Source organism: Thamnophis sirtalis, unplaced genomic scaffold (genome assembly GCF_051295495.1).
Source record: "Thamnophis sirtalis isolate CommonGarterSnake01/CBP01778 unplaced genomic scaffold, rThaSir2_p1.2 scaffold_3, whole genome shotgun sequence".
NCBI classification, from domain to species: Eukaryota; Metazoa; Chordata; class Lepidosauria; order Squamata; family Natricidae; genus Thamnophis; species Thamnophis sirtalis.
In genome coordinates, this window is record NW_028261383.1 from 116,941,798 (window position 1) to 116,954,673 (window position 12,876).

Here is a 12,876-nt window from a genome sequence, read left to right on the forward strand (position 1 = left end):
GTAATTTAGGTCAGGTTTTCAGAACATTAGTCTATTTATAAGTCACTAAGTGCAAAGAAACAGATTCAGAAAGTTGGCTTCCCTTTTTGTAATTGCCTATTGCCTGCTTAATTTTCTACCTACATTTTTGAGAACTGATATTCACGTTGACCCAAAAAGCCCATCATAGAAAGAAACGCTCCCTATGAACTTTGTTGGGTTTCCATGGAATGAAGTTTGATCTTTTTCTCAACCATACAGTAGCATATTCTTTCTAAGGAGGATATAATCAAGATAGTCTATAATTGCCTATCAATCTAACAGTATGGCGATTGACAATCTCTTTATATTTCAACTCTAACTCTTTCAGTCTTAAAGGTTTGGGGAGGAGAAATCCAAAAATTCTTTTAAAGAGGAAAAAAAATGCTTGGCAAGGGAAACCGCGAGCCGAAAGGAAGTCTTGCTGGAAGGACGCGGCAGCAGGCTTTAAAGGGCTCCCCCCTCCCCAGCCAGCCAGCCCACCCAGCCCATTCTTCTCCCGCCACCACTGTATCCAACAGGCCAAGTTGCTGGGAGGAGAAAGTTTGGGCTGCAGGACATGAGATTCCCCATGCTTCCATTCCCCACAATCCTGTCAGAGCTGAAGAAGTTCTGTGCAAAACGCCTCCTTTGTTCCCATCTTGCCTGAGCTCAAAACCGCAGCCTTTAAATGAGGCTCAGCATAACGTGGAGGAAGGAAGATGTTTCCTTCTGGGAAAAGAGCTGGAGGCAGTGAGAAAGACGCAAACGTGGACCCTGGCTATCTCCCCCCCACCTCCTTGCTTCCAGGAACTCACCGCAACCCCCCGCCCTGCAAGAGAGACATCAGCGCAGTCCCGAGGGACAGGAGGGGTCCCAGGCGCAGCGGCATAGCCCCCCCGCCCAAATAGAGAGGCCTTTTGCACCTGCGACCGGAGCAACTAGTTTGCGTTCAGCGGCTGAAAAGATCGCTAAAATCCGCCCAGGACAGCTACGCCTTCTGTCCGTAAAGTTTGTGGGAGAGGAAACAGCGCTGTGTTCCTTTGCGCGCATTCCAGGGCCCTGGAGGAAGCCCTCTCCCCACGCCCCACGCTGAGGCCGGATCCTCCTCGATCCTTCGAGGAGGGAAAAAGGGATCTTGGCAGGCAGGTGATATTTCAGCAGGAGTCAGAGGGTGAACCAACACATTTGCTGCCAAGCGCTGCGGCTGAGGTGAAGCTGGCAAAGCTCCCGCTTGCGCCCCCGCCCATGGCAGCAGCGGTGGTGCCTCCCCCTCCGCTCGGAGCACCTCAGCTGGACAGCATCAGATATTCTGGTGGCGGGGGGGGGGGGGCTTTGGGGATTCATTTCAGCGCTGGGCTAGGATTGGCCGCCTACAAAGGACCTTCCCGGGCTTGCTTTGCTAAACACGGGGCGACTGATGCTAGTTTGAACAGCTGCGGCTGGCGCAAGCTACCATCAGTCGCTCCGTGCTCATCAAAACAAGTCTGGGGAGGTCCTTTGCGGGCGGCCAGTTCTAGCCGCCTGCAAAGGACTTCCCCACGTTTGCTTTGAAAGAAATCTCTGCGCGGCAGTTAGAAACTGCTGCGCGGGGTTTGCTTGCCATGTGCGCGGCCATGCAGCCGCGCACCTTAGAGGGAACGGTGAGCCCCGTCATATCAAGAGGAGACGTGTGCAGAAGAGGAAACCCTGTGACAAGGAAGACATATTCTAATACATTATGTCATTTATTCATTCTGCTTCAGAGGAATGTGTCAAATCTGAACTGGATCTTTTTCAACTGGCGCCTACACAGACCAGTATTGAAAACAGTACCAATATCGAGATCCCCCCTTTATCAGCGCTAACGCCCAACGAACCCCTGGAATTTTTCATCACGGGGCATGGTGAGCATTACACGGATTTAAACAACACCTTCCTGTATGTGAGTTGCAAGATTGTAAAAGCGGACGGGTCGGATATTGATGACGGGGCAAGGGTGGCCCTGGTCAATTACCCCATAGCATCTCTGTTTAACCAGCTGGATGTTACCTTGGGAGATCGGCTCATTACCCAGAGCCATCATTGCTATTCGTATAGGGCCGTAATTGAACTGATTCTCAACTTTGGTGGTGATGCATTGGGCACCCAATTTACTTCTGGGGGATTTTACAAAGATGACTCAGATCTCATGGAGAGTACTCTACTGACAGCGGCTGGGAATTCTGGTTTCAAAGCAAGAGTGAGACACACAGCCGGTAGTCGAAAATGGGACCTGCTTGGGCCTCTGCATAGCGATCTGTTTTTTTAAGACAGACTGCTAATTAATGGCATAGATGTGAAAGTCAAACTCACAAGAAGCAGAAATGAATTTTGCATGATGAAGGATGGCAATGAGAATTACAAAGTGCAACTCCTGGCAGCTTCTCTCTTTGTAAAACGTGTGAAAATAGCCCCGGGAGTGCGCCTTGGCCATGCAGAAGCTTTGCTAACTGCCAATCCCAAATACCCCATTGATCGAGTGGGGATGAAGGTTTACAGCATTCCCGCAGGTACTCTTGTGTGTAATCAGGAAAATCTATTTCTGGGTCAACTGCCTAAACAATTAGTGATTGGGTTTGTGGACAATGCCGCTTTTAGTGGGGATTATGAAAGAAATCCATTCAATTTTCAACACTGCAATGTCAATTTCTGCGCCCTGCATTGTGATGGCAAACAGATCCCCGCAAAGCCTCTTCAGCCCGATTATGAGCATGGTCTTTTTGTGAGAGAGTGCATGCAGATGGTGCAAGCAACAGGTAAAGGCATGAAAGACAGACCGTTGTTAATCAGCCGGGAAGAGTTTAACCGAGGGTTTACTTTGTATTGTTTTGACTTGAGTCCTGATCAGGGATGCTCTGAGCACTATTCATTGATCAGGAACGGCAACCTCAGAGCCGAAATTAGATTTTCACAGCCCCTCCCCAACACCGTTAACATGATACTCTATGCAATCTTTGAAAACCTTATTGAAATAAGTCACACACGGTATGTACTTTTTGATTATATGTGAGTATGGACACACAGCAGCTCCTTCACTTGTTCTCCGGAAATAAGGCCTTTCTAGGGGGTCTACCCTTGTGACCTGTTACCCCAGAGACAGATCACCAAAAGACCTTTTGATTAATCGTAAATACCCATTCTCACACTCTTCCTGGGGAGCACTGGCTGCCCTCTACTTTCCATCTCCAGGATATGGTGAATTTTTTGATTCTTATGGAAGACCTCCGGATAGCCATGACTTTCCCGACACCATAGTGATGTTTTTGGAGCAGCAAGCTGAGAAGTACACATTTCACCAATGCCAATTGCAACACCCCAGTGCTGTGACCTGCAGACAACACTGTGCATTTTTTCTGCTGAAACGTACTAAAGGAGTAACCTATGAAAATATTTTAAAGATGTACTCCAATGTAGATATTAAAAATGATCAAATGGTAAAGCTGTTTGTAAAAACTATAAAGGTGGGGAGGGGGCTTGGACCCTGTAACCGTCACCAGTGCATGCAGGCATGCTTGCCTTACTGTAAAATAAAGAAAAAGACTTAAATGTTTAATGTTCACTGTGTTTTTATTCATTTTAAAAATTGAGCCAGTCACCAAACCTGAGCTGACTTCTAGGTTTTATTGTCCAAGGGCTAGTGGGTGTGCCTGTAAACATAGTTTTCTGAGCCCCAAAAGGTGCTGTCATAACAGAGTCGGGACTAGCAGCAGTTTCATCCTTAAAAACCAGAGTATCTTTCAACTTTTCTATTTGTTCTTTAACAGCAGTAGACCCAACACAGAAGTTGGAACATTCACTTCAGCCATAGCATTCATAAAATCATCAAATCCTTCAGGTTTCCGCTTCTCAGTAGGGGCTCAGTGTTGCGAGGCGCCTTTCACCAAGTCTAAAATATTAGTACCGGGAATAGGTACACCTTTGTATAAAAAGGTACCCCGATCTTCCCAGGTTGAGACGTCCTGGTGTTGTTTCATTTTGTTCAGCAAAAGTTCTGCATTTTTCCTATAACGAGTGCTCACACCGCTTAGGATATCATCCATAGCGGTGGTCTGTGGAGTTTTTTGTGGCGGCTGTTCTGGTAATGTTGGAAGTGGTTGAGGCTCCCCCGGTGGATAAATGAGATTCAGTTTGTCCTTTTCAGACTCATTTTGCCTGGTCAGTCTTAGATACCTCTGCAGTACAGAATTGTAGAGCTCAATCTTGTCATCCTCACTCAAATCATGCCTCTGTAGTATGTTGCGAATCTCATCATCCAACCGGTTAGTGGCTGTAGTCCCCATAGTAGGCGTCCTGCCCTGTAGCTGCTCCATCTGATGACGCGACACCAGATACATTTTCTCTGCATGGTCCATGGTTTACCCTGCTAACAGGCTAGTCAACAGAGGAATAGCAGCCCCTAGCAAGGGACCTATAAAACCGCCCGACTGAAGTATGATCTGTTTCTTTTTTTTGAGTGAAACCTTTCTATCGCTCAGCTTTTTAATGACACCCTTCTTACTCTTTAGAGACCGGAATTGTGAAGGTTTCAGAGGAAGATTTCCTTTTAGGGTGTTCAGTGCTATTTCTGCTATTGACCCCACCAGGTCACTATTAGCATTGCATAAAATGGCTTTTCTCTGTCTTGGTCCGGACTTTACTAAGATTTTTAAAAGCCCCCAATTTCTACGTAACCTCTCTGACATCTTAAATGAACTAGTGCTAAGATAACTGGGCTACAACTTTTTACTCTTCTTTTTCATTGTGTAAACAGTAGGCCAATCAGGGGGGAAGAGTCCCATTCTTAGCCTATAAGATTCTGGAGTGCTGGCTGACAAATCTACTAATAGGTACCCGTATGGTTTGTGAGTGGCATCTTGGAATACTTCTAAAAAATACTTTGTGTTAGTGGGATACATCTGCCTGGCCAGTGTGACAATTTGCATTTGATCACGGGGGCTTCTGAATAAAACCAAATATTTGGAATTCAGAGCTATTGTCCTCATTTTCTTGCCTTGAAAAAACAGGTTTTGTAGTATGAGAATAATGCTCAGGTTTCTGTGATGAACGTACTGTGTAAAAGCCTTCTCTATTTGGTCGCTGTCACCGACAGATGCCATGAGATCACCTATCACAGCTAGAGTTATTTGATGTGGTGGAAACAAAACATCATCTTCAAAAGAAGACGGAAGACCTTCCATAAACTTAATATAAGGGAATTTATTAAGCAGTTCTTTGTACAGAGGTTGCCAACAGCTATAAAACCATACAATATTTTGAGGACTATGAGACAATACCCCATCACCATGTTCTAACATTTGTTTGATAAAAAAAGATTTACCAGAATTGGATGGCCCACTTATAATACAGGAAAAAGGGTGTACAAATTGTGCAATGTTTTCCATAATCCTTAATAACCGTAAGGCAGTGTACAGTAATCCTCACTCTTTACTAACCTTTTATTATACACAACTTTTAAAGTTTTTCAGAGGACCCTCGTTTCTAAGGTCCACTGTTTCTTAACCCTGACAATTCCCAAGTGTTCTACACTGATCTCCTTTTTTCTCTTTGCATCAGGCAGACAATAATCATCTACCAAATCTTTCAAACTGTCAAAGTTAACTTTACTGCTATTACCACAGTTTAGCGTGATACCCTTCACTTTTACCACTGCTTCACCGTTGGATAAAGCATAAGCATACGTTTTGGGGCCGGCCGCAACAAACTCTGTTATCGTAGTGTTTGGTGGAATTTCGCTTGTCAGTTGTCCTAAATAATCACCCAAAGGGGGTGTCCACGCCCCCTCTCTACTTACAAAAATTTACTGAATCGGTGTCATGGTACAGACACCTATCGCCCAGCCCCTCCAGTAGTCTGTATAATTCTAGCCATGCATAAGCGGTCGTAAAGCTGGCAATGAATACATTAGTGCATGAGGATTTGGTGGGTTGGTTCTTGGCTGTTTTCCACGTCACGACAGCTGTCTCTGTATCCACAAACTCACAGGAAGAAACATCATAATAGGGCACAAAAAGATATTTGAATAATTCCTCAGGGTTTGTCACCACTGATTTGGTCAGGTGATTGGTGCTCTGGCCAAACTTGCCCCACAATGAATTTAAAAAGAGTTTGGCAATCTGTCTTTTGGCAGGATTTACTTCAATGTGGTCACGTCGTAAATGGACCCCTTCCATCTTTTCGTAATCCTGAATATATTGCTCTTTATCCTGATCTGTTTTGCACCATTCAGGATAACCACTGGCCTCCTGTTTCTGTCTGAGATGCATGTTCATATATCCTGAAAATAGCTCTTTTGGGGTTCTTTCAAAATGCCAGATCTCATAGATTTCAACAATTCTGTAACCTTTTTCTAAGGTTACATTCAATTCAACAGTACACCATGTTCCTGTCAGAGCTCTTTCCTCATCACTGTGTTTACAGGGGGAGGTTTGCAGTTTTTCTGTGCAGGTTGCACACAAACTAAACATTAATTTGCCCCCTGATTTGTGAGGTAGGACTGGGAAATAGAGATCCCTTGGTGGGTACACTTTGACTTTGACTAGCCCAAAATATTGCTTTATGTCCCCAAAGTTTTGATAGATGATTTGAGGGTGCCCAATTGGATACTCCTTGATCTTATTCACAAAAGGGTACAAACTGGTGAATCGTAGTATAAGATTTGTTCACCAGGTTTTGGTTTGTAGTACAGGCATGCAGCATTTGTTCTACCACCAAAAAAAGCATCTCGAGGATTCAAAGGAGCTGGGAGTTTATTCTCAACTAGAAACTGCTTCAAAGAGGTGTCATCCTCCACCATGGCACGCCATTCATGTTCCCAGATGCAGCGCACAGCATATCCCTGTGACCTGAGGTATTCTTCTTTAATCCTAGTACGGCTGTGCAGGCTACCATATGTTGAATCAAGTAATTTGTTGAAGTCTTTTTCAGAATAGCCGACAGGGCACCCTTGAAAAAAACAACCGTGAAATTCAAAAGCTGTGGGGGTTCCATTTATGACCACAAAACCATCCAAAAAATATTTGCCCACTTATTTTTCACCACCCTTCAGAGCATATTGAATATTGAGCTTCTCAGTGTGCTCTATATACAACAACCATTGAATCGCTGGAGTCGAATACCTTTTCTGTGTATTGTGATAATTGTCCAAAGGATCTAAAGCAATGGTATTGCTTTTCAAATACATGAACAGGTACTGCGCCATGCAGACAGATGCCAATGTGATATATTGGAAGGGGTCAATGCATTGAATCTCCTCAACAATATCCAACCCGACCCCACTGTGGTACTCACGCTCAGTCATTTTCATCACCTGATCCCTAAATCGAATACAGGCCTCTCTTAATATATCTACATCCTGTCTGCAATAGTAGGCCAGAGCCTTCTTTAGTTTAAACACAGTACCTCTATTAGCAGTGTGCCATTTCAGGAATTCTTCTCTCTCCCCGGGCATCATAGTTTCTGGGCTGTAATACTTGGTCTCAGGGAGTGGTCCCACGTAGTCTTGATTGGCCATTGTATTGAACAAGTGAGGGAAATATCCTTTGCAGCCTTGAAACCCCATAGCTTTGGGTAATTTGGATAATTTAAGTGGTAAAAATGAGAGGCTATCAATAAACCAAATCTTATAGTCTGGAAGGGTAATACACAGTAGTTTCCCCCCCTGACTTATAAGTTGAACCCTAACCTTTTCACGGATCAGCTGCCTCAGTACAAGGTATCCATCATAACCTTTGGAGTTGTGTGCAATAAAAGTACATCCTTTAAACTTATGATTTATAAATTTCTTTATAAACTGTTCCAGGCATCTAACACCATAACAATCCCACCTCACAACATCTTTATCGTCCTCATCTTTCAACATATCCCTGGCACATGTATAATTAGGTATGTGGGTGCCTGTTTCTTGGCAGCATTCAAAATCATAACTAATGTATCTTTCGCCAATTCGTGGTCGGTCCAACGATTTTAGAAAACATAAATGTTTTCCAAGCTTTCAACCTTCTCAGAGCACTGCCCACATTTGACTTCCTTGCACTTTTTGTGGGGGGTAAAGACATAAAGACCACACGTTTCACAATATTCTTTAGTCTTACACTCAACTTTTCCCTCCTTAGTGAGTTCTCTGTGTCTTTCAGCACATTCCTTAGACCGACAAGGTGCTTTGCACCTACAGCACAGCACCTTCTCCACCTCAACCTGCTGACACTCTTGCTTTAGGCATGCTCTGCAAATATATTGACATCCATGACTAAATTTGTGGTGGTAAGCCGTGTGGCAGAATTTACAGAAATAGCGTTCGCCCAGAAAGCCCTTGATATTTTTGATGCCATAGTAATGCTTGTCGTGTAATAATATAAATACTATTTTTTCTTGCTGCGGGTGACCTGTAACAAAAAACACCACCCGTCCTGCATGTAAAACAAGATCTTTATAGTGACCTGTAAATGTTTTTCAAAGATGTGTACCTGAGAAAAGTCAATCCTGTTTCCTGTGGAAATACCCAGTCTGCTGTGAAGTTCCCTGGCCCTGGTAATAATTTCTTGCTTTCTACCATCAGAACCAATCAGACAGAGCAAACAGCTGGCAAAACAAAGAAATTTGCCTTCCACATTGAAATCTACTAGATGCTGTCTTTTTTTCTCCAGTACTCTGGTGAGCAGCAAAGTATTTAACTTCCTAAGCCCTCCTCCCTCCTTGTTCTTCACGATGGTAACCACTAATTGCAAATTACCCCCTCCCCCACAATATCTCAGCCTTACTTTGTAGCAGATTTTCAACACTGGTCAGAAAATCATCAGCGTTTAAATCATTCATACACCTCCTATGAGAAAAGAGAGGATGGTTTAACCCCTCTGCATCCAACCGTAGACTTTATATCATTACTTTCCACTACCTGATGGACAGAATATACCTCACAAACAATTTGATACTGATTTTGAAAGTTTATAAAACTTTGGGGGAATTGAAAATTGGGTTTAATTTACCTCAGAGGCTTCCTGGTAATGTATTCAATGAAAATATTGACTATTTAAAATATAATTGTATGATGAATCAGGAGTTTAGTATTCTGGATGAGAGACCAAGTTTGCGTAACCCTCCTGGAAGTCACATTTTAAAGCAGTTTGTATTTCATTACCCTCATAGTACTGAATTCAAGGCGGAAGGATCATCTCTAACAAGCTGACAAAAGCTGAGGAAAGAAACACCTTAAATCCTACAAGAGTTCAAAAGCTATTTGCGTTATTTGAAGGATACTTCCTCAGGCAGGAGAGGGGTCATGGAAGTTCATCTTTTAAGGAATGAAGTAGAAGGGCCCTCAACCCTGTGAGCGTCACCACCTGTCAGTAAGATCCTTGTCCCTCTGAATGTTGAAAGCCTCCAGGACAGTGACCAGAGGGTGGATCAAGGTTATGATTAATATGTAGGGTGACCAAACATACCGATTTCAGAATGACAAGCACGCTTTATAATAATTTTTCCCACGTCCCTCCGCCTTTTAAAAAAGTCCCGATTTTCTGGCTTCATGTTGAAAGCCCAGTGGATTTGCTTAAGAAATCCTAACCGGGGCAAGTCAAAAGACACCCTGTCTAATCCCTCTCTCTCTGTGTCTCAGTACTTTCATTGAAGATATTAAAACGTTAAAGCAAAAAAACGGACCTCCCCCGCTCACTCGCGCTGGTCGCATTCACCTCATTTTATAAGAAAAAAATGATCTAGTACCATAGAGCTGCAGGAAATGGCTAGAGAGGTCACCAGTGTTACTTCCTGGATTTTCCGGAGGGGAGGGGCACGGAGGTTGAAGGACTCTAAAATGGTGGGAAAGTTTCTTTGAAACTTGGAGTTTCTGCCTGCTGGTAAGTATGCTGGGTTTTTTTTCTTTTCTTTTTTAATGCATTTTAAAATAATGTAGGTTTTTAAAAATGTGCAGCTGCTGTTTTTTTATTCAAAACAATATGTGATGTGCCATGAAAAAAATCATTAAAAAAAAACCCTGAAAGAACAAAAGGAGTTTTTTAGGGTATTTTCCTGATCAAAACTATAATTGTTTCTGCATGACACCCTTAATCAGAAATAGCCAACAACACTTCATTCTAAATAGTTTTATTTCCTTTATTGTATGTGATTACTCAAGTCCAAAAACTGAGTTAATTGGATAAACTCAGCTCCACAATTTACTAAATATACAGTTACAGGAATTTCATGTATAGTATGCTGTCTCTTAGGGTTTATTGAACATAGGAGAATAATATGAGAGGGATTTGATGTAAAATAAGCTCTTTTAATGAATTCAAAATCAACGCAGCAGACAAGACATGGGAGTGAACATAATACACAGTTTAACAATTTTTTTTCTTTTAGCCATCAAATACTGCAGCAAGTGTGTCAGTAATAATAGCAAAACAGGCATAGGATTTTCCAGCCAGGTTAATTTTACTTTTTTATGGTTTTGATGTTGTATTTAATTTTATCTGTATTAGAAACTTATGAAGGCTGTGCAACATTTTGAGGTGATATAGAGTATGTAAAGGCATGAATACAGTAGAACCTCTGGTCACAACCATAATTCGTTCCATAACATTGGTCGCAAACTGATTTGGTCAGGAATCAAACCTAATTTTGGAAATTTGGCGCTGACAAAAAAAAATGGTGCAGAAGGGGAAATCAGCAGCGGGGGGGAGGGGGGAGAATATGAATATTTTGGTCAGAAGTGTTCGTGACCAAAGGTTCTACTGTATAACATCTTCACTTAAGACTTAAGATTCACTTAAGATATAACATCTTCACTTAGGATTCACTTAAGAACTGTGGCAGAAAAGGTGGTATAGTGACCAAAGTTACAATGGCATTAAAAAAAAGTGACTGATGACCATTTTTCACACTTAGTGACCATTTTCACACTTAGCGACCGTTGCAGCATCCTCATGGTAACGCAATCAAAATTTTGACGTTTGGCAACAGGTTCGTATTCATGATGGTTTCAGTGTCCTGGGGTCATATAATCACCTTTTGACAAAGTCAAATGGGGAAACCAGATTAACTTATGTTACTAACTTATCAGCTGCATTTATTCACTTAAGAACTGTGGCAAGAAAGGTGATATATTGACCAAAATTACAATGGGATTGAAAAAAGTGACTGATGACCATTTTTCACACTTAGCGACCATTTTCACACTTAGCGACCGTTGCAGCATCCTCATGGTCACGTGATCAAAATTCGGATGTTTGGCAACAGTTACAATTTATGTTTGTAAATTGTAGTTATGTTGAAATAAAAAAAAACATTACAATACTATTTTTGTGTTATATGAAAATTTTTGTTGCTCCGTATAAAACGTTTAATCAACCCCCCCCCTGGTGAAAGGTGTCCCTCTTTACCAATCTGAAAATCTGGTCACCTTATTAATATGTCATTAGAGGGAGGGTATTTCTGGAGGCTTTTAACGAGACCTTGGTTTGCCTCCTCCTTAAAAAACCATCACTGCCAGGACAACTTTCATCCAATTTTCTTTTTGGTGAAGGTTGTGGAAAATGTGGGGACCTGACAGCTTCAGAGGGTCCTAGATGAAGCAAATTATCCGGATCCCTTTCAGTCAGGATTCAGGCCCAGTTATAGGATGGAAATGGCATTGGTCACACTTGATGATCTTTGATGAGAGTGGGATTGGGGTATTGCAACCATTCTTGCTCTGCATGAACTCTCAGTGGCTTTCAATACCATTGATCATGATATCCTTCTGGGTCAGCAATGGGGAATACAGCTGGGTGGCACAGTTTAGTGCTAGTTCAGCTCTTTTCTCAGAGCTGTTTCTAATCACTGTTGATAGGGATTGAGAGATCGAGCTCTTGGTCATTATCCTGTGGCATTCTGCAGGGCTTGCCACTCGTCTCTATTCCTTTCCATCATCCACATGAATCCATATGGATGAGATCATCTGTCACCATGGGTTCAGGTGTCTGCAGACTTTTGACAATATCTAAATATATATTGTCACTCCTGGTGATCCAAATGATACTCTGGTTTCCCTCTTGTGGTGCCTGGAGGCTGTGGGGCTGCATGGGCCTTTGATTGAATCCTGGTAAGACCAAATGGCTTTGGGTACATGAGGCTTTGTCATCTTTGAATATAAATGAGGTGGCACTACCCTGGTTCAGAAATTTTTTGGGGGGGTCTTCTGGACTTGCAACTCCTACCCAAAGAGCAGGTGGCTAAGGAGAAACTTTGGGTTGTGTACCAATTGTGGCATTTCCTGGATCAGGAATCCCTGGGCTCTTTTTTTCAGGAGCTAGATATCTTAAAATTGGGCTATTGTAATGTGCTCTGTTGAGCCTACCTTTGAAGAGCATTTGGAAGTTACAGCTGGTACAGAGTGCAGTGGCTCAGACAGTTCCTGGGGTCCAAAGAATGCCCCATATAACATCACTAATCTGTGAGCTGAATTGGCTGCCGGTCTGCTTCCAGGTGCAATTCAAGGTGTTGGTAATCATCTTTAAAGCAGCTGATGGCATAAGTGCAGACTACTTGAGGGACTCAATTGGCTTGGCCCATCCCATCTGTGCTGGCATGCTGCAGGGTTGATTATTCTGGCTGGCAGTGTCCAGAAGTGCTTTCTTTGCCATTGCACCTGTTTCAGCCTCAACCCTCCTCACCTTTCATAAGGGCCAGTAACCTGACTTTCTCAGAGTATAAGGGAGAAGCAACCTAGAACTAAGGACACATTTTATAACAGTGAGAACAATTAAATAGTGGAACATCTTGCCTTCAGAAGTTCTGAATGCTCCATCACTGGAGACTTTTAAGAAGGGACTGGACAACTAATTGTCTGAAATGGAATATGGTATCCCGCTTGTGCAGTGGGTT

At 42.8% G+C, this 12,876-nt stretch overlaps 1 protein-coding gene across 1 annotated transcript; it reads left to right on the forward strand.

Annotated features, from left to right (window-relative positions):
* The first annotated feature begins 1,717 nt into the window (after positions 1-1,717).
* Positions 1,718-3,826, forward strand: LOC148048129 (uncharacterized protein F54H12.2-like). Its single transcript, XM_087708244.1, has 3 exons — positions 1,718-2,174; positions 2,289-2,774; positions 3,783-3,826. The coding sequence occupies exons 1-3, from the start codon at positions 1,718-1,720 to the stop codon at positions 3,824-3,826; spliced, it is 987 nt and encodes a 328-aa protein (XP_087564370.1).
* Positions 3,827-12,876: the final 9,050 nt, after the last annotated feature.

What these genes read in the sequence shown, in the direction of transcription:
- LOC148048129 (XM_087708244.1), top strand. Translation starts at nt 1,718, where the DNA reads ATGTCATTTATTCATTCTGCTTCAGAGGAATGTGTCAAATCTGAACTG. An exon ending in TGACTCAGATCTCATGGAGA is followed by an intron (nt 2,175 to 2,288) that starts GTACTCTACTGA and finishes TGTTTTTTTAAG; the next exon opens with ACAGACTGCTAATTAATGGC. An exon ending in GCAGATGGTGCAAGCAACAG is followed by an intron (nt 2,775 to 3,782) that starts GTAAAGGCATGA and finishes GTTCTTTAACAG; the next exon opens with CAGTAGACCCAACACAGAAG.